Source organism: Haliotis asinina, chromosome 10 (assembly GCF_037392515.1).
Source record: "Haliotis asinina isolate JCU_RB_2024 chromosome 10, JCU_Hal_asi_v2, whole genome shotgun sequence".
Lineage (NCBI taxonomy): Eukaryota > Metazoa > Mollusca > Gastropoda > Lepetellida > Haliotidae > Haliotis > Haliotis asinina.
This window is the reverse complement of record NC_090289.1, coordinates 32098466-32119717: the sequence shown is the minus strand read 5'-3', so window position 1 is coordinate 32119717 and position 21252 is coordinate 32098466. Positions and strand designations below refer to the sequence as shown.

Sequence of the window (21252 nt, the reverse complement as noted above, 5' to 3'; positions counted from 1 at the left end):
AACCATGCATTACATGCCAGAAAGATACCAAATATGTGTTCAGTGTAGAAAGTCAGTGCCAAGAAAGGCACAGCTCAGAAACAAATTCCGTTTGATCTAAAGGAGGAAAATAGTTGGGAAAAGTATAGCAATATCACAGAAAATCAGTAATGACAACCACGAATCACATCCCATAAAAATACAAGTGCTTCCGCCCCTGATATATCCCGATGTGCAAGCACAAGGATATCTCGGAATATGCTAAATAAATGCATAACACTGTGTATCATGCAAACTCATGCACCACTCTGAACGTGTTTGTACAGCTGCACAGTGACAGCTGGGAATGTGGACTTCGTGTTTTCCTTTACTTATACACAATGCTTTTAATACACAATACACGGGTAATTTTGGTCAGGGAAGTATTTAACTGGAGAGTTGTACAGAAGCTGAGCAAGGGCCAGTCTCTTCCCAAGAGGTTACTTTTCATATGTTCGTAGGACGATAGAAGTAGCCTCTGTGGCAAGAAAATGAGGAAGAACATAAAAATATATGCTGTTTACTTTTAATACACAATGCTTCCACACTTTTATTTGGGCATGAAAGTGTTCATTGTGAGTGTCATATAGGAATGCACACCCAATATCAAATGTTTCTCAGCTTCAAGACACAGTTGAACATACTTCCACTGCTGACATTGGTTCTTGGATTAATGAAGCCTTAATGTGTATAATAAGACTTGTCGTCAGCTTCTTTCACATTCGATCTTCGTCTTCGCCTGGTGATGATGACGCCGAAGAAGATGGCAATGACGGCAACAGCGATGGCGACGCAGCCAATGCCAATCACGGCCGGAACCATCCATGTTTTTGAGCCACTAGTGCTGATCTCTCCTTTCACGACTGTATGGATGTAATATCATGACATGTTAGGGACAAACGAGTTCAAGTGATTTATTTTATCAATGCCTCTTATCCAGCTATCACAGTTAAAGTTAGCGAGATATCTGGAGAGGTCAAATTTATTGTTATGTTTTCATCCCAGTGGTGCTATTCCTGTTTGTATGTTCTGCTAATTATCCTGTGAGTGGCTACTCTGTAGAAGACTGTATATCGGTCATATGGGATTTGTTAGGGAAATAGTATTTCATTCAAAAGTGAACTTTCAAAATAAGACGGCTAAGGGAAACGTCAACCGGTTCGACCACGTCTTTTCAAAGAGTTATCAAAAAGATATTAAACGAGTAAACAGACATGTTGATTTTCTAAATCCGAGAATATTGTGGAACATGCAGTGCTGTTGTTCAAAGGAGCAGTCACCACTATGGGCCACGATCACAATCGTCACAAGCACCTAGACAACTGTTGTCGCAGAAACATTGTACTCACTGAGTCCAGTGAATATTGGTTTCAGCTTGCTGACGTGGGCGTGATGTTCTGTTTAAGGCTGAAGTTCACAGTTACATAATGATTGCATCGAATTACCTGTTTGGACGCCATTTTCTTCAATAGTGACTTTGAAAGTTCTCGACAACGTGAGATCTCCATCTTCAGCCTGTCGTTTCCTTCGGCCGCCACACACCGGCTGAAATTTGAACCGTAATGTAACTTGGGGAATTCACAATTCACGAAAGGTTTTGGACAAACCTACACTTCGTATTGAATAATGTTGACATATTGACACTCAATGTTGATTTGACTCTTCAGTTGAAAAGGATCACTGAACACTAAATAATGGAAAGCTCTTGCATGTAAAAACAATTAAAGGTATAAAAGCAAAACGAAAAACCCGGTTCCACGATATTACTCCTCTTGTGAGTTAGGACAGACTGCAGTAAAATGTACTCTTGGAGCAATGTCATGTCTATGAACTGCTAAAGGCTGCATCAGTGCTGAGTGTTGTAGAAAAGAACATACACATTTCCCCCTGTTGACTAACTGATAAGTGTAACGTGTTTAACGACGAGAAGTTCATTCATACCATAACAGCTGAAGCCGCATAGCGGAAGACTTTAAATCTAACTTTGAGGACCAGAACAGGATTAGACAGCCCCCTGTCATGTTCAAACACAAAAAGCCTGAAGATGAAGCAGATTGTTTGTTTCTGTCCGGCTGGGGAGAAGTAGGGGGGCCTGATGAGGATGCCCCTGTAAAGTTGGGGGGCGCACCTGTTAAATCAAATATTTGCGATGGTTACATTCAGAAAGTCCATATTGGATTTTGAGATTGGAAATGTAATCTGATACTGCTTAAAGGATTCTGGAATTCATGTCCAACACAACATTTAGTCATAGGATAACTGTGCATCGTACAACATTCAGCAAATATTAATATTTACAAGACTTGTAGATCAATCAATCAATGTAGATGGTAATCACCATGGGAAGTTCTTTATTGATAAGGGCAGACATATATAGAAACTAACGTTTGAACGTTGGTACGTAAACAAGAGATGCGAGTCTGAATAATTTTGGAAGGGAACATATTTAAATAAATACGTAAAATATACATAATTTTAGATTTCAACATTTACAGACACTGACCACTCCACATGTCAGAAGACGTGAAGGCATCCCGCAGATGACATCCTTACCTTTCAAAGTTACCCTACTGGTTTAATATGGACATGTCTTCCGACCTCTAATCAGGCCGAATCCCACTGCGATATGTCAAAATAATATGGCCTCCGCGTTTTAAATAACAACTTACCCATGATCGTACAGAGGAAGGGATCTCTTGTCCAGCCCCGGTCTGTAGTTGTGGACGCTGATTGAGTGGATGATGATACCCACATACCCGGGTACTGGAGATGAAGAGTGAACGCCAAGATGATATAAGGTACATCCTAACGAAATACTCATGACATAATCTAACAATATGTGCATAGGTGTTTACATTATTAATACCTGCTTCGTCTTACAATTTAGGTCGTAGCACACCTTCATATAGCAGCGACATAAAGAATCATGGGTGGGGCTCCTTTCACGAAGCACTAAGGTGATCGAAAGTCACTATGGTAACCTTAGTGAAATGTTAAAGAATGGGAGTTAAGGTTAACCTTGGTAAAGGCTGCTTAGTGAAAGGAGCCCCTGATCTCTTGCCCTCGATTCTCTTTACAGCAGTTGAATAACTTAACCGTTCCAAAGGTTTGCTGAAGTGTGGAATCTTAGCTTGTTTAGTGGTGTTCACAGTCCAGCTAAGCTGAAAAACCCGCATCACTTCCTGCATTATGCTAATATGATGGCATCACAACTCGCTCACAAACATAGCAACACTTTATCACCAGGAAGGACTGATGCAGTACGTATGCAGTACCAAATATTCAGAAACGTTATATGTGTCTTACTTGGAGAAGGGAGGCAACTCTGTACATGAAATTGTGGCGCCTGAGACGACCAGTCCACAGACAATTTGTTTACGTCACGAAATGACATTAGGAATCAGTATAAATGGTGGGTTTAATATTTCTGAAATGACACTTTAGCAGCTATTAAATTCGCACCATTCTGGACGGACAAAGTTATTTTGACATCAGTTCCCAATGTTAGAATGGAAGGGAGTGGACTTCCATTTCTTGCTGTGGCATCCATATCGGCGGGGACAAGTTGGCCCGTCCTACGGCGGGAAGACCCGGCATCATTGCTGAAATGTTAGAAGACAAGTGTGACAAATGCGAGTATGTATAGCATGGTAGAATGAAAACATTGATTTTGGCCTATGTCGTACATACCGTCAGGATCATAAAGAAGTGTCACTCGAAGGCAGGATTGTGTGACCACTTACGCTCAGGAACAGAAATATTACCACATGTTATCTGTTGATTTGTATGTTTTAACGCCGCATGTAGCAACATTTCATCTTTTTCAGCGCATCATTCATCCTCTTCACTCGCCTGTTACCACACGCATGTGTTGCTGAAGATCAAGCAATATTCTAAACAATTCTAATACCTAAACAATTATAACTGTGTATAAACCCACCTGCCCGACTGGCTATCAACGTCGAATTTGTGGCTGACTTCAAGGGAGTTGTTGTTAAACTCACAGGTGAAGATGACCCTCTCATCAGTGCACTGCCTGATATCTCTGGTATACTGCACGTACAGATCGAGGACATAGGACGTCACATTGCCCTGTGATAATACAAAACCGCAATTAGCAAGCGTGAATGAGACGTCCCACGTGTGAAGGAGGACCGGTGAGACTGTGTACACATTTAGTTAAGTAACAGCGGTAAGACGCGAGCTGACAATCCTGTGATGGCAATCGCTAGCATCTATCGATGCAGTCTAGGTACTAAACCTGAGCCTAAGTTGTTGCGGGGTGACTCCAAAAGGTCATGCAAGGGTGGACATTGTTATATGAATTCAAGGAAAAACATTCAGAGGACTAAATAGAAATCGGTTTACAAGTTTGCCCTGATAGAAAGTAGATTACCGGCCAAAACAACGTATATACTTGATGATCGGAAATACCAAAAATACATATGTAAATATATAAAGCCATTAAGAACGTGGACAAACGTAACATATGTCATATTTAAGTTTACTCTTTCTTGGTAAAGTAAAGTAAAGTATTTTCGTTTAGTTGGTTGACTTATTGTTTCATAACCTCTCTGCGTCACCATCAGAATGACAGACGTAAATGTTTGTGTTAGTCTTCTCTATGTCACCATGAGAATGACAAATGTGAATGCTTATACTAGTCTTCTCTATGGCCCCATCAGAATGACAAATGTAAATGTTTGTGTTAGTCTTCTATATGGCTCCATCAGAATGACAAATGGTACTGTTTGTGCTAGTCTTCTCTGCGTCACCATGAGAATGACAGTTGTGAATGTTTGTGTTAGTCTTCTGTACGTCACCATCAGAAAGACGAATTGTCATTATGCCACGGGAGAATACTAATCATAGACAATGCCCAAAGAGAATACCAACACTAATGGACGGCCCGAGTTCACCACAGGTGCCGTTGTACGGTATGACGGCGGCATATCCCTTACACCAATCCACGATGCCGTCGCTTGGGTCAGCTACCGTCGGAGCCAGAGTTAAGTTGCATGCAGACACGTTCCTGAAGTTCTCTACATATATGTCCCCGCAAAATGTGTCGATGGAGAAAGGCGTGATACAGACACTGAAGTTAGTAGGACTGCACTGGTGAAAATCTGAAAATAAACGGTAGAGAGGACTGGAAAGAGTGAGCAAGTTCCTTCAGTTTGATAGCACTGTACATGGGCGGATACAGGAATTTTGAAACGTGGGGTTTCATTAAGATTATTGTTGATTAGTTATATACAGATGAAATATTATTGTTTTGCATGACGATTTATAATCATATTTCCTAAAAATGTTGGAAAGCACACGTACAATCTCCAAAACAACAGAAATACATTCAATTTGAACATGCGAGCGTTCGTGTAAACAAACTCACGTGTATGCATTTGAGTCTCTCACCGTCTCTGGCATTTCACATGAAGCAATGTAATTCTGTTAGTTATGTCTTTGCCCTTTCAGTATGATGATACATATTTTCATGTTTTTAAGCACATAATGCACATGACAAGCATCAATATGAATTAAGCCACTTTTTGGCGTACGGTAGTTGCCTTACGATAGATGTGTCATTTACCATAGACATCACATCAGAAGACAAATATATCAACTCACATGCAGATTTATCGCAAATGTCCCCTGCAAAACCTGGATCACAGATGCATGTGCCGTTCACACATGTTCCATTCACACACGGTGTACTGCAGGTGGATGCATTCAGCGACGCTGGAACACACGTAAAAGGTCAAAGTCACAACACACGCGTCATCGTCGACTGCACTGTATAATATGTGATGTTTGCGGTGGAATATATGAGACAACAATACATGAGACAATATAACACGTTGAATGAGCAATATTGTGTGTGTGGCGTTTGGTGTGATACGTTCTGTATTCACGTGTAATGTGACAAATTGATGTTTTAATGGTTGTTTTTATGAAAACATTACCATCAATTCCACAGTTCACTCCCTCGAACCCAGAAGTACAGTTGCAGAAGCCAGTGTTACTGAGGCAGCCGTCGTTGATGCAGGTGCCGTTGTTCAGACAGGGTTGACTCTTACCCCTACCACAGTGGAATGAATCTGGAGCTGTTGTGACACAAGTGAGTGAGTGAGTGAGTGTGACACAAGTGAGTAAGTTTAGTTTTACGCCCCACTCAGCAATATTCCAGCTTTATGGCGGCCGTCTGTAAATAATCGAGTCTGGATCTGCACAATTAGGAACCGATGACATGTGTCAACCACGTCAGCGAGCCTGACCACCCGATCCCGTTAGTCGCCTCTTACGACAAGCATAGTCGCCGTTTGTGGCAAGCATGGGTTGCTGAAGGTCTATTCTACCCCGGGACCTTCACGGGTCTGATGTGACACAAGGAATGTTAATATTGACACACTCTAACAATTTTAAAAAAGTGACTATTTGAACTGAGCTATTAGCATAAATCATACTATCACTTAGAATATAATCCAAAACAATTATCACTGGCATGTGAAAGAACAATCCCTGAGGCAATCTGCGCTTATTCAAACATCTCACGTGTTTGCTGTTCTCACTTGTCCCTGTATTCTCCAGTGTCCAACATTTTTTGTGTATTTTTTAAATTGATTATTAATGATTTTTGTTTTCACTGGAGTCAGGTCTTTAAAATGAGAGATGAAACACCTTGTTCCAAACATATCTTTCCAGAAAATATTGCTATTTGAAACAGGCTAAATCGTCAATTTTACCACACGGTTTATGCACAGTAACAAAAAAACTGACCATCGTTGTCGTTGATGGTGACGACCACAGTGATGTTGTTGCTGATCTCTGCGCCGGTGATGAAGATGGTAAACTCCTCTGTAGGTTCCTCCAGCTGTGACAAAATGTATTTTTCATGCGTCAGTTTTTTTTGGCAACGAGGCATTCATGCGTCAGTTTGTTGTAGGCAATGAGGCATTCATGCGTCAGTTTGTTGTAGGCAATGAGGCATTCATGCGTCAGTTTGTTGTAGGCAACGAGGCATTCATGCATCAGTTTGTTTTGGGCAACGAGGCATTCATGCGTCAGTTAGTTTTGGAACTGAGGCATTCATGCGTCAGTTTGTTGTAGGCAACGAGGCATTGTGGCAAAAACATAAAGACCATGCAGTGGGATAGATGGTTTTGTAGTGGTCACGACCAACGCCCCAGAAACTCTCAAGGGTCAAGCACAGCTACCACCCAACTGATATTCTTTACTTGATTTTGCCAGGTATATTACCTACATACAGGACCACAGCAACAATTATCTCCCTTTGGAGACCAATTCAAATTCGCACAAACCCTCAGTGATAATTTACGCTTGTTTCCGTACCACTACAACACATACCGTGCTTTGGACTATCTTAATATATACGAAGTTCCAGTGAAACTGTATGTTTTCACGTATCTCTACCGCAATAGAAAAGGTCGCACAATACTCACTCCCAAAAACGGAGACTTCACTGGGCATCTAACAAACATCATGTCATCTCAATGCTCTTCCGATACATATATTACTGTAAGATATTTTACAGGGAGCAGACGGGAACAAAGTAGGAATGCTGGGAGTGCAGGAATCAACTTCTTGTACAGATAATGATTTTGGAAGAAGCTAACAGCGTAAAACATATCACCATAACCTCGCCATGTATTTACTGACTACAAAAAAGCAAGACCTAAGACTGCTGCAAACGATAATGCCCTGATAAACAGCGTTGCCCATCACCGTTTGCGCCTTATGTTACCAAGACAACAGACCAGATCCGATTAGCATGAACCCTTAATTTAAGAATCATATTTTGTTCGCGTACCTCCCCCTCTAGACCAGTTTAACGTGACATTTTGGTGGAAATGTTTGGCCAGCAGTAACACTCACCAAGTCATTGATGACCGAGGCCAGTGTGGTAGTTACGCTTGTTACGTTTTCCGCGAATGTGACATTTAACCACAGACCGAAATGTGTGAAGTCCGTCCCGACACTGGCGGTACCGGCCATGATGTGCAGCTGGAGTGTGAAGCTGTGGGTGGTGGTGTCGTTCCTCTCTAGTGTCAGTGTTATGTTGTTGGAATCGTTCTCTCCGATTGTAATATCTGCAGGCTGCTTCAACTCTACCCGCGGACCTGCAAAAATAGTGTCTCTGGAGGATGAACATTGCAGGAAGAGAGTTAGAACAAATCGCCTGTATTCTATTGCTTGCAGAGAATGTCGTTTATTGCTTCCGAGTCTAGGCCAGAGAATCTGGATACGACTATAGGCATCCAAACCAAACCACGAAATCTGATCATTGGATATCGCTGATTGCATCTCACGGGTACTGGTTGCTCAAGTCTAGCCGACTTTACAGGAGAAAGCGTTTAAATGTCGTGCCTTTCGGTGTAGTGACTGAGTGAGTGAGTTTAGTTTGCTGAGTGTTACTGAGGCAGCCGTCGTTGGTGCAGGTGCCGTTGTTCAGACAGGGTTGACTCTTACCCCTACCACAGTGGAATGAATCTGGAGCTGATGTGACACAAGTGAGTGAGTGAGTGTGAAACAAGTGAGTGAGTGAGTTTAGTTTTACGCCGCACTCAGCAATATTTCAGCTATATGGCGGCGGTCTGTAAATAATCGAGTCTGGACCAGACAATCCAGTGACCAACAGCATGTGCATCGATCTACACACCTGGGACACGATCTGTCATCCAAGTCGACTCTGGCGACAAGTATGAAATACTGAAGACCAATTCTAACCCGGGTGCCATTCGGTGTAACGTGATGGTGTTGGAAATAACAGCAACTGGCGGATTGTCTTGTGGACGAGAAGTAGTGGGAATATTGCTCACTTTGGCGTTAAACATTACTCACTCTCACTTCTTTGATAAAAGTGAAATTAGATGCTTATAATATCATATATTTGCACAAGGGCAAACGAACGTGTGCATTATTTCTTCTCATCGTACGAGTTTACGTATTGTTTGACGAATATGATTTTCTTTTCATGTTGACGTTTTTAGATGCTACTGACGCTCGTCGTCGATGATGGTGACTGTCACGTTCATGTCAGGTTCACCCCGTATGAAGTTTGTTAGTTTGACCAGGAACGTCTCTCCGGGGTCGAGATCCTGAACAAAGAATGTGTAAGGAAATTATTGCATTCAGTGCATTATTCATCATTGGCGAATATCAGAGAGAATTTGTCACCTGTTCTTACAATGAAACAAAACATTTCTTCTTATATCTTGGTTAAATACTGATTAAAAACTAGATGTAAGTAACACAATGTCACAAGAATATTTGTTGTTTAATGGTTTTCGAGAATGGCAGGGTTAGCACCAAGGCGCCCGTTTAGGGAGATTAGTCGTTCCAAAGATTCAAAGAATCAACTTGTTGCAAATCAGACATGTAAAGTTCGAGGAACGTTCACTTCATTCTGTCGTCCGGGGTTTATCCTAATCACGGCTTAATGTGAGTTTAAATCTGAAATGGTATTAGGCAGTACGTTGGACAGGACATCAGTGAGATACAAAAGGCATACTACAGCATTCATGACCAAAACAGCTGTATGTAAAATGTCCAAGGTGAGAGACTAGTCACAAAACAATGCCTGATGTAATTCCCAGATTTCACTGAAAACATGTGTTTCCGTGAATGTTTCAGGTGTATATTTGACTTCGCATGTTAATGACTATTGGGACGGATTAAGCGACATAAGATCTTCTTTTGGCGAACACCTGATATCATCATGATACGGATCATACGTAATCGCTTGTAATCTGTGCGGCAGGATAGCCTACCGGGGAAAGTGTTTCCTTGGCAAGCCGAAGCTTCGTGTTCGGGTCCAAACAAGGGAAAATGTGAGACGCCTTTTTTCTTTCTACCACGCCGTGCTCGACTAACTCATGTACACATTACAAAAAAGAAAAGGGTTCCATTGCTTTTGGAGTCGGAAGTAAACTTACCATGTCATCAGAAATGGAGATCGTAATGTTAAAGGTGTCTTGGTTAGATTGAACTTGCGCTGACATTGAAGGGATTGCTGTGTAGTCGGATCCATCGGCTGTGTCGTCAGCCGTCTCGTACTTAAAGAAGAACGATTCAGTCGGTTAGGTATTGATATTCTTAGGATGATGTACCTGACAGGTCATTCACTTGACCAGCAGACCAATTAGTGGACATTACATCACTGGGTAGTCATGGTCAATACGAATTATTTGTAATAGGACACACAACAATACATTGTAAAATGCGCTTTGATCATGAGCTCAAACCTACACACGTCCCTTTCATACAGTAAACTCGGGTACTCGGGTAGGGTTGGTTTGCTTTGAACCTAGGTACCCATAAAACGTCTCGGACCTTGGTTAGCCATGTACAGTGTGTATTGTTTAATAAAAATAACAATGCTCCTCCATCCATACTCTTCAAGTTGCTGGTGTTAGCTCTTTCTGCCAATATGTCATTCGTTCTGACCTTTTAGGAATCAATCAGTCTCAGTACGTGAATGATCAGGCTCCACTTTGGTCTTATTTCAATGTGATATTGTGAGAGTTAGGATCATCGAGATCACGTGTCGAAATGGGACCAGATCATGTATTTTGGTACTCAATCCAAGAGTTCTACAGCGAGTACAGCCAGGGAACAGGGTATTGGATACCCGGGTAGATTCGTTTAAGTCCTCATATCACCCTGTTACATAAAGTTTTGGTTATTTTACATGAAAGTGTAACACTTACAGTGAACCCCCAAAGTCCTGCACTCGGCAACATTGTGTTGTTAACTGTGAGGGTGATGTTGCCAGCGGTCTCGTCCACTCTTGCAGGGTTTGGTGTCACCACAATAGCACCTGAGAGAAAATTTGTTGTAAAAAGTTGATACAAAATTAGATATGCCTTGACGTCATTTCGTCTTAGAAAAAGCGCGTGATTCAACGAAGACGTTTGGTGATTGTGTGACAGTCGAGTACACATGGACTGAAGACATGGACATATGGTGATTGTGTGACAGTCCAGTTCACATAGACTGAAGGCATGAACATATGAGGATTGTGTGACAATCGAGTAGACATGGACTGAAGACATGGACATATGGTGAATGTATGAAAATCGAGTACACATGGACTGAAGACATGAGCAAATGGTGACTGTGTGACAGTCGGGTACACATTAACTGAATACATTTACAAATGGTGACTGTGTGACAGTCGAGTACACATTAACTGAATACATGAAAAATGGTGATTGTGTGACAGTCGAGGACACAGTAAGTGAGGACATGAACAAATGGTGATTGTGTGACAGTCGAGTATGCATTAACCGCGGACATGAACAATGGGGACTGTGTGACAGTTGAGTACACATTAACTGAAGACATGGACATTTGATCATTATGTGACAGTCGAATGCACATGGCATGGACACGTCAACTGTCGTTGAATAACGGAATGCCAAAGAAAGTTTATCGAGTTAGTTGGTTCTTTTTCTTAGACTTTGAAATTGAAATACAACCCCAATCACATTTGATGATGTCACTCTCTGCAAAAGTTTGAATTATTATCAAATGATTCTTCCCATGTTAAAGATAAAATAGTTTAGAATAATCTTTTCTGAAAACAGTTTACTTGTAGCCTAAACCACTGACTGCACGTTCCCCAGAGAAATCCCCTGCAGAATATCTCTCGAATGTCTTGTTAAACAGCGCCCACATCAGACCTATGACGTTTTTGAGCACCGAAGACATTTTGCATGTCTTGTAGCAGGGATGGTGAAACACGATATTTATGTGACCCTGTTACTTAACCATTGAACTTGAGCGACTCTAGGTGTGTTTGTTTGTGTTGTGTGTTGTGTGTGTGCTCTCTCTCGTGTGTGTATGTGCTTTGTGTGCGTGCATGTGCTGCGTGTGTGCGTGATTGTTTGCGCGCTCGTGCTTATCACCAGTGTCCATTATCTGCCTAACACATTCCTCTTGACAGAAAAGACAAATTAGTGAATTTGTGAAATTATGTTACAGGCAATGTGTGAAATCACTGGGTATGAAATCCAGTATCCGGAAAGGTTTGTTCACGCGTCCTCAGTTTGATGTTTGTCCTCGGCGTCTGCTCTCTGGTGTGACTGTGGACAATGAACTATCTCTGCTGTGATTTCCGAGTCGCTTTGTGGAGGTCACAAAAATGTAACTGCGTTTCCAAACGGGTCTGAAGTTTAATAGCCGGTGGGGTAACCGGGTGGTTGAAGTGTTCACCCGTCACGCCGAAGAACTGAGTTCGATTCCCCGCATGGGTACAATGGGTGAAGCCCATTTCTGGTGTCCCCGGCCGTGATATGACTGGAACATATTCTAAAAGCGGTGTAAAATAAACTCACTCACTATCTTGTTCCAGTAAATATTTTATCAGTATATACCCTATACTCGCATTAGAAGTTTGGTGTTCTCTATTTCAATAAAGCCTGGTAGGGGTTTCATGAAATCCCCGAGCCAACATTTCAGTAATTTCTTGAAATCCCATGAAAGTTTAGGAAATACAATGTCATGAAATCCCTAAGGATCACAGTGATTTCAAGAAATCCACGACTCTTTCAGGGATTACATGAAATCCCTGAGGATCACAGTGATTTCAAGAAATCCACGACTCTTTCAGGGATTACATGTAATCCCTGAGGGTGACAGTGATTTCAAGAAATCCACGGCTCTTTCAGGGATTACATGAAATCCCTGAGGTGACAGTGATTTCAAGAAATCCACGACCATTTTTGGGATTACGTGAAATCCCTGAGGATCGCAGTGATTTCAAGAAATCCACGGCTCTTTCAGGGATTACATGAAATCCCTGAGGGTGACAGTGACTTCAAGAAATCCACGACCCTTTTAGGGATTACATGAAATCCCTGAGGATCGCAGTGATTTCAAGAAATCCACGGCTCTTTCAGGGATTACATGAAATCCCTGAGGGTGACAGTGACTTCAAGAAATCCACGACCCTTTTAGGGATTACATGAAATCCCTGAGGATCGCAGTGATTTCAAGAAATCCACGGCTCTTTCAGGGATTACATGAAATCCCTGAGGGTGACAGTGCTTTCAGGAAATCCACGACTCTTTCAGGGATTACATGAAATCCCTGAGGGTGACAGTGATTTCAAGAAATCCACGACTCTTTCAGGGATTACATGAAATCCCTGAGGGTGACAGTGATTTAAAGAAATCCACGTCTCTTTCAGGGATTACATGAAATCCCTGAGGTGACAGTGATTTCAAGAAATCCACGACTCTTTCAGGGATTACATGAAATCCCTGAGGGTGACAGTGATTTAAAGAAATCCACGTCTCTTTCAGGGATTACATGAAATCCCTGAGGGTGACAGTGATTTCAAGAAATCCACGGCTCTTTCAGGGATTACATGAAATCCCTGAGGGTGACAGTGATTTCAAGAAATCCACGACCATTTTTGGGATTACATGAAATCCCTGAGGGTGACAGTGACTTCAAGAAATCCACGACCCTTTTAGGGATTACATGAAATCCCTGAGGATCGCAGTGATTTCAAGAAATCCACGTCCCTTTCAGGGATTACATGAAATCCCTGAGGGTGACAGTGATTTCAAGAAATCCACGACCCTTTCAGGGATTACATGAAATTGCTGGCTTCACACCTATGCATATACATGATTGTGTCACACCAGTCAGTGATAAAATAAAAATTGGGGAAGGATGCACATAAACAACTTACCCTGCACGGAGACTATCGTAACGGTAACCAGCAACGCCACGAACGACATCGTGGTGGCCATTGTTTTCTTCATCTGTTCAGGACAAGGAAAGACATAACTGTAGAATAATCCTATATCCAGTATCATGAATCGTCAATTCTCGTCGTATTACAAATGTGCTGTTTAAATCAAGTTGTGAAAAAGCAACTAAACCAGTTACGTTCATAACATAAAACAATGTGCACGTTTAAATACGTCAAATCCCCACGCTAAAACATGCTCAAAGCGATTTACAGTTACCCTGTTCAGTTGCTCAGTGTGTTCTGTTTTTTCATTGTCTACTCATGGGGTCTCAGGCTGTCTCATCAGGGTCACTACCGAGAGCACAGAAATAATGACGGCTGTATACTACCCGAACACAACAATCGTCGATATCTCAGACTACCCGAACACAACAATCGTCGATATCTCAGACTACCCGAACACAACAATAGTCGATATCTCAGACTACCCGAACACAACAATCGTCGATATCTCAGACTACCCGAACACAACAATCGTCGATATCTCAGACTACCCGAACACAACAATCGTCGATATCTCAGACTACCCGAACACAACAATCGGCGATATCTCAGACTACCCGAACACAACAATCGTCGATATCTCAGACTACCCGAACACAACAATCGTCGATATCTCAGACTACCCGAACACAACAATCGTCGATATCTCAGACTACCGGAACACAACAATCGTCGATATCTCAGACTACCCGAACACAACAATCGTCAAAATCTCAGACTACCCGAACACAACAATCGTCGATATCTCAGACTACCCGAACACAACAATAGTCGATATCTCAGACTACCCGAACACAACAATCGTCGATATCTCAGACTACCCGAACACAACAATCGTCGAAATCTCAGACTACCCGAACACAACAATAGTCGATATCTCAGACTACCCGATCAAAGCAATATTTGGCGCATTACACTACCCGATCAAAGCAATATTTGGCGCATTACACTACCCGATCAAAGCAATATTTGGCGCATTACACTACCCGATCAAAGCTATATTTGGCGCATTACACTACCCGATCACAGCAATATTTGGCGCATTACACTACCCGATCACAGCAATTTCGGCGTATGAGACTACCCTATCACAGGAAATATTCGGCGTATGAGACTACCCTATCACAGGAAATATTCGGCGTATGAGACTACCCTATCACAGGAAATATTCGGCGTATGAGACTACCCTATCACAGGAAATATTCGGCGTATGAGACTACCCTATCACAGGAAATATTCGGCGTATGAGACTACCCTATCACAGGAAATATTCGGCGTATGAGGCTACCCTATCACAGGAAATATTCGGCGTATGAGACTACCCTATCACAGGAAATATTCGGCGTATGAGACTACCCTATCACAGGAAATATTCGGCGTATGAGACTACCCTATCACAGGAAATATTCGGCGTATGAGACTACCCTATCACAGGAAATATTCGGCGTATGAGACTACCCTATCACAGGAAATATTCGGCGTATGAGACTACCCTATCACAGGAAATATTCGGCGTATGAGACTACCCTATCACAGGAAATATTCGGCGTATGAGACTACCCAAGTACAACAACATTTAGTACTCCCGACTGTTCGAGCAAAGCAATACCTTGTGCCTTACTAAACCCAATCACAACAGTATCTGGCGCATGAGACAACAACTTGAAAGCAGTACTTATCGGAGCATTAGTCTACCCGAGCACAGCAATATTCGGCGCATTAGACTGCCTAGTAACAGTAATATTTGGCGCATTACATTACCTGATCACAGTAATATTCGGCGCATTAGGCTACATGATCACAGCACTATTTGGATAATTAGACTACCCGATCACAGTAACGGGCGCATTAGACTACGCAAGCACAATTTTGGTACCTCAGACAATCCGAGCAATACAAAATTCGGGGCGTTACACAGCCCAATCAAAGAAATATTCGGGGCGTTACACAGTCCAATCAAAAAAATATTCGGGGCGTTACACAGCCCGATCAAAGAAATATTCGGGGCATTACACAGCCCAATCAAAGAAATATTCGGGGCGTTACACAGCCCAATCAAAGAATTATTCGGCGCGTTACACAGCCCAATCAAAGAAAAATTCGGGGCGTTACACAGTCCAATCAAAGAAATATTCGGGGCGTTACACAGTCCAATCAAAAAAATATTCGGGGCGTTACACAGCCCGATCAAAGAAATATTCGGGGCATTACACAGCCCAATCAAAGAAAAATTCGGGGCATTACACAGCCCAATCAAAGAATTATTCGGGGCATTACACAGCCCAATCAAAGAAATATTCGGGGCGTTACACAGCCCAATCAAAGAAATATTCGGCTTGTTACACAGACCAATCAAAGAACAATTCGGGGCGTTATACAGCCCAATCAAAGAAATATTCGGGGCATTACACAGACCAATCAAAGACATATTCGGGGCGTTACACAGCCCAATCAAAGAAATATTTGGGGCGTTACACAGACCAATCAAAGAAATATTCGGCGTGTTACACAGCCCAATCAAAGAAAAATTCGGGGCGTTACACAGACCAATCAAAGAAATATTCGGCGTGTTACACAGCCCAATCAAAGAAAAATTCGGGGCGTTACACAGACCAATCAAAGAAATATTCGTCGTGTTACACAGCCCAATCAAAGAAATATTCGGGGCGTTACACAGACCAATCAAAGAAATATTCGGCATGTTACACAGCGCAATCAAAGAAATATTCGGGACATTACACAGCCCAATCAAAGAAATATTCGGGGCGTTACACAGACCAATCAAAGAAATATTCGGCATGTTACACAGCCCGATCAAAGAAAAATTCGGGGCATTACACAGCCCAATCAAAGAATTATTCGGGGCATTACACAGCCCAATCAAAGAAATATTCGGGGCGTTGCACAGACCAATCAAAGAAATATTCGGCTTGTTACACAGACCAATCAAAGAACAATTCGGGGCGTTATACAGCCCAATCAAAGAAATATTCGGGGCATTACACAGACCAATCAAAGACATATTCGGGGCGTTACACAGCCCAATCAAAGAAATATTTGGGGCGTTACACAGACCAATCAAAGAAATATTCGGCGTGTTACACAGTCCAATCAAAGAAAAATTCGGGGCGTTACACAGACCAATCAAAGAAATATTCGGAGCGTTACACAGCCCAATCAAAGAAATATTCGGGGCGTTACACAGTCCAATCAAAGAAATATTCGGCATGTTACACAGCCCAATCAAAGAAATATTCGGGGCGTTACACAGCCCAATCAAAGAAAAATTCGGGGCGTTACACAGACCAATCAAAGAAATATTAGGGGCGTTACACAGCCCAATCAAAGAAATATTTGGGGCGTTACACAGCCCAATCAAGGAAATATTCGGGGCGTTACACAGCCCAATCAAAGAAATATTCGGGGTGTTACACAGCCCAATCAAAGAAAGATTCGGCGCGTTACACAGCCCAATCAAAGAAATATTCGGGGTCGTACACTACTACTTGGGTTTAAACATGTTTTATTCATGGGAAAAGGATTGGGTACACATTATATAACTTAGAAACCCCCCTTCGTAGTATTTACGTAATATTCACATTCATTATACCAGATTGTACCCCTTACACTACCCGAGCATAGCAATATTTAGAGCATTAGACTATTCGATCACAGTAATATTCGGAGCCCTTAGACTTCCCGACCAAAACAATACCTGGTGCCTTACTAAACCCAATCACAACAACAACATCTGGCAAATCGGACTACCTAATGAAAATAATATTACCCGAGCATAACACTATTTGGAACAATAGACTATTCGATCACAGTAATATTCGGCGCATAAGACTACACAAGCAATGCAATATTTGGTGCCTCAGAGAACTCGAGCAAAATAAAACTCGGCGCATTTCACAACTCAAGCACAACAAAACTCGGCGCAATAGACTACCTGATCAAAACATTGTCAGCGCATTACACTAGATCTGATGATAGTAATATTCAGTGTAGTATTTGGTGCATTATACTACCTGACCGTAGCAATATTCGGCACAATAGACGACCCGACCACAGTAATATGATTTAGTAACAGTAATAGTAACATGTGGTGCATCATGCAAGCACAGCAACATTTGGTACCTCAGACAACCCGAGCAAAAACAAAATTTGGCTTACTAAACAACCTGATCACAGTAATATTTGACACCTGATAAAACAAATTGTCAAGTCATTACACAGTAATATCCAACGTTGATTATATCAACATGTGGTGCATTGGACCACCCGATCACAGTAATATTCGGCCCATACGACTACCCCAGCAAAGTAATATTCTGCGCATTGGGCTACCAGATCAAGGCAATTAATTGAAGTATTACTCTACCAGGGTGCCGTTGTACAAACCAACATCAGCTCTAAGATGACCTTAAGCCTGTAATAGGGTATGTTTGCATCATAGTGCACCTTAGTGCAAACATCGCTTGGAAGAACGATACCTTGATCACGCTAACATTAGTCGCATTGCACTATCCCATGAAACAAATGGTCAGCGCATTACACTACCAATCACAGTAATATTCGGCGCATTATACTACCAATCACAGTAATAATCGGCGCATTATACTACCAATCACAGTAATAATCGGCGCACTACACTACCAATCACAATAATAATCGGCGCACTACACTACCAATCACAATAATAATCGGCGCATTACACTACCAATCACAGTAATAGATTGCCCATGTTCACATTATAATAAACACGAAGCATGACAAAGATGAAAAAAAAATTATGTTGCGCGAAATTTGGAAATAACAAATATACTTACATTTTGAGCTCGGTCTTCATCTGATGAAGAACCAGCGCTGTCATTACTTAAATGTAAGCTAATGTCTAATTTGCATAGATGATTTATTGTTAATACAGTCAACACAGACAAATCGTATTTCATATTTTAAAGACAACCAATGGTAAGAGTTATATGAAGTTTGGGCAAAACCAGAAAGAGGTTTCGTGTGCAGAACTGGTTAAATTCATGCATGGTTGAAATTTAAGAATTTATGAAAACTAATATAAAATTTTTTCAAAGAACAAGAAATTCCTCGGCTTAATCACCTGTCCTTTTACAGCAGTTCTTACTTCGCTGTTATAACTATATCATTGTATGCTTTGAATTGCCACGCCTATGTTTACGAGGATGACGCACAGTCACATCCGGGCGAGGTAAAGCACATGCTGTGCCTAAAAAGTTATGTTTTTCTGCTACGTCACGATTCATTCTCAGGCCTCTTTAAGATGTTATCACTGAATGTGAGCTTGCGGAGAGTATTTTATCACATACGCTTTGCGGATCGTACACCATTGTGGACATACTTGCAACTTCATGTACAGGACCATTTACCCTTAAGATAAATGTGTCGAAATTTGGTTTGGTTAACAGTGGGAATAAACTCCAGTTTAACAAACACACTTTACGCCAGTAAACTACCCGCACCATATCAGATTGTCCTGTATAGTGAATTAAACCTAAAACCGCCTCCATTACACAACATGTCCCTCCAATAAGGACAGAACAGGAGACCAGTATCTTTCGTTTACTGGTGATCTAGCTTCGTATATTGGCCACTTTGGCGTGTATATTGGCGCCCCACTTTGAAATACTGGAGCCCTATTACTGACCCTGTCCTAACGCAGAAATCAGAACAGTAATACCCCATTATTGAAATGCAGGAACAAAAACTCAATGTTTTCATCCATTCATTACATGTCAAATGACACTCTAGCACCGTACACGAAGTATACCGGTTTAGCAGCAGTATTACGGGGAACACAACGCATGGGCTTTACACTTTGTGCCTTTGCGGGGAATCGAACCCGCGCCGCAGGCATTATAACCACTAGGCTACCTTACTAATTAATTAATTTCATGGTCGGTGAGGTAGCTTGAGGTCAGGATATTGAGAGCATATTGGATTGGAGGCATGCAGGTTCAAAGGGATTTCACTGCACAGAACATATTAACTGAGTCCCCTGCATCACTGTAAGTGATGGTGAATGTTGTGGACAAAGAACGCGTCGTATGACTGACTTCCTCCATCGTCTCCATTAGTAACGTTTTTCAACTTGTTGTCTATAGATTGGACTAAAATGCCTTTAGTTGTTTAACACCATCATCAGGAACACGGTAGCTAGATGTAGATGACCTGTGCAAAATGGAATCAGGACCTGACAATCCAATGATTGATATCATGAGCATCATTCTAGATTACGACTGCATACATCAATCAAGTCAGCATCAAAGAGTCGCAATTCTCTGTGCAGAGCTGCATCCCTTGGGTACGCCAGACACCTATGTCAGACCACCGCCATATAGCTGGAGCATTGCTGAATGTGGCGTAAAACTGAACTCACTCACTCACTCAGAAACCTATTATCGTTGGTTCGTTTCTCGGATCGCATTACTCCGGGCTTTCCTCATCCACCAGGCAGACACGCCGTGGTGTAAGTGGAGTACTATATGTACATGCGTGAGCAGCTGGATGTATCAGATCATGGGCAGATGGCACTGTCGTCGATGGTCTGCAAATCGTAGAAGTTTGTCACTTGGTATTTCAGAAAACTGATGATCGTTGTTTCAGATCACGGTGGGTCCCGAGTAAGGTTTCGTGTCATACCTATGGTCGTTGGTATCTCCATAAAGGGAAATCCCTAAGATATGCTGCCTGCGGGATTTCCTCCAAGATGAAGCAGGCAAGAAGTGAAAAAAACTGTAATAGCACTCAAAGTAGCGTAAAACCCAAGCCACTCACTTCCAGCATGACGTGTTCTGCTAACATTTTCACCCAAGTGTAATTCTGACTCAAACTGTGTCCACACCGCCCCGAATATCGGAACTTGTTTCGATTTTTCAGTTGGCCGGTAAGCTTGCAAGATCTGCAAATGTGTCGTACAAAGTCAATCACACGTTTTCCATCACAAGGATCATGAAATGTTCACACGTTTGTGAAATGTCTGCATTTTGCCACAACGCCTTTTGTGTGTAGACACCACTTGAAGGAAATGATGAGTTGCAAGTTTTCAAGAAATAACTACGCGGGTATACTTTCAGATGTTGGTGTATTGAACGTTAATAGAACCGGCCAACTGAGAAAAATCGAAACAAGTTCCGATATCATGGAAAATACATACAACTTCTTTGGCCTCTTCTGTTATGAAGTCGTTACATAAAAATGAACTCAAGTAACCCAGACAACTACAGTGGGATATCTCTGCTAAATGTTTTTGGAAAGATTTAGACAACGATTCTTCTTAAAGCGATTTCACTTAAACAAAATACTCTAAGCATGGCCTCATCTTTACGTTATTTACATTAAGTATCATTAAGAAGGAAAATCGTACCCAGCATTTGCTCATTTAGAAGAAAACCCATTCGCTTGGTGATCGT

The 21252-nt window shown here is 41.8% G+C and overlaps 1 protein-coding gene across 1 annotated transcript; it reads right to left on the bottom strand.

The window, feature by feature from the left end:
- Positions 1 to 699: 699 nt before the first annotated feature.
- Positions 700 to 18759, bottom strand: LOC137298656 (uncharacterized). The gene is made up of 16 exons (XM_067830941.1): positions 18637 to 18759; positions 13739 to 13811; positions 10746 to 10855; positions 9972 to 10091; positions 9038 to 9134; positions 7912 to 8156; positions 6796 to 6889; positions 5982 to 6122; positions 5647 to 5757; positions 4915 to 5144; positions 3959 to 4110; positions 3481 to 3620; positions 2688 to 2781; positions 1960 to 2146; positions 1464 to 1563; positions 700 to 881 (listed from the first exon to the last, which is right to left on the bottom strand). Exons 1-16 carry the CDS (start codon positions 18757 to 18759, stop codon positions 700 to 702), a joined length of 2199 nt encoding a protein of 732 aa, XP_067687042.1.
- Positions 18760 to 21252: the final 2493 nt, after the last annotated feature.

Excerpts from the sequence above, each read along its gene's own strand:
- LOC137298656 (XM_067830941.1), bottom strand. The coding sequence starts at position 18,759 with ATGAAATACGATTTGTCTGTGTTGACTGTATTAACAATAAATCATCTA. Across the intron at positions 8,157-9,037 it reads CACCATCATCGACGACGAGC|GTCCGCGGGTAGAGTTGAAG; the intron begins GTCAGTAGCATC and ends CTATTTTTGCAG. Across the intron at positions 3,621-3,958 it reads GTTGATAGCCAGTCGGGCAG|CAATGATGCCGGGTCTTCCC; the intron begins GTGGGTTTATAC and ends CTAACATTTCAG.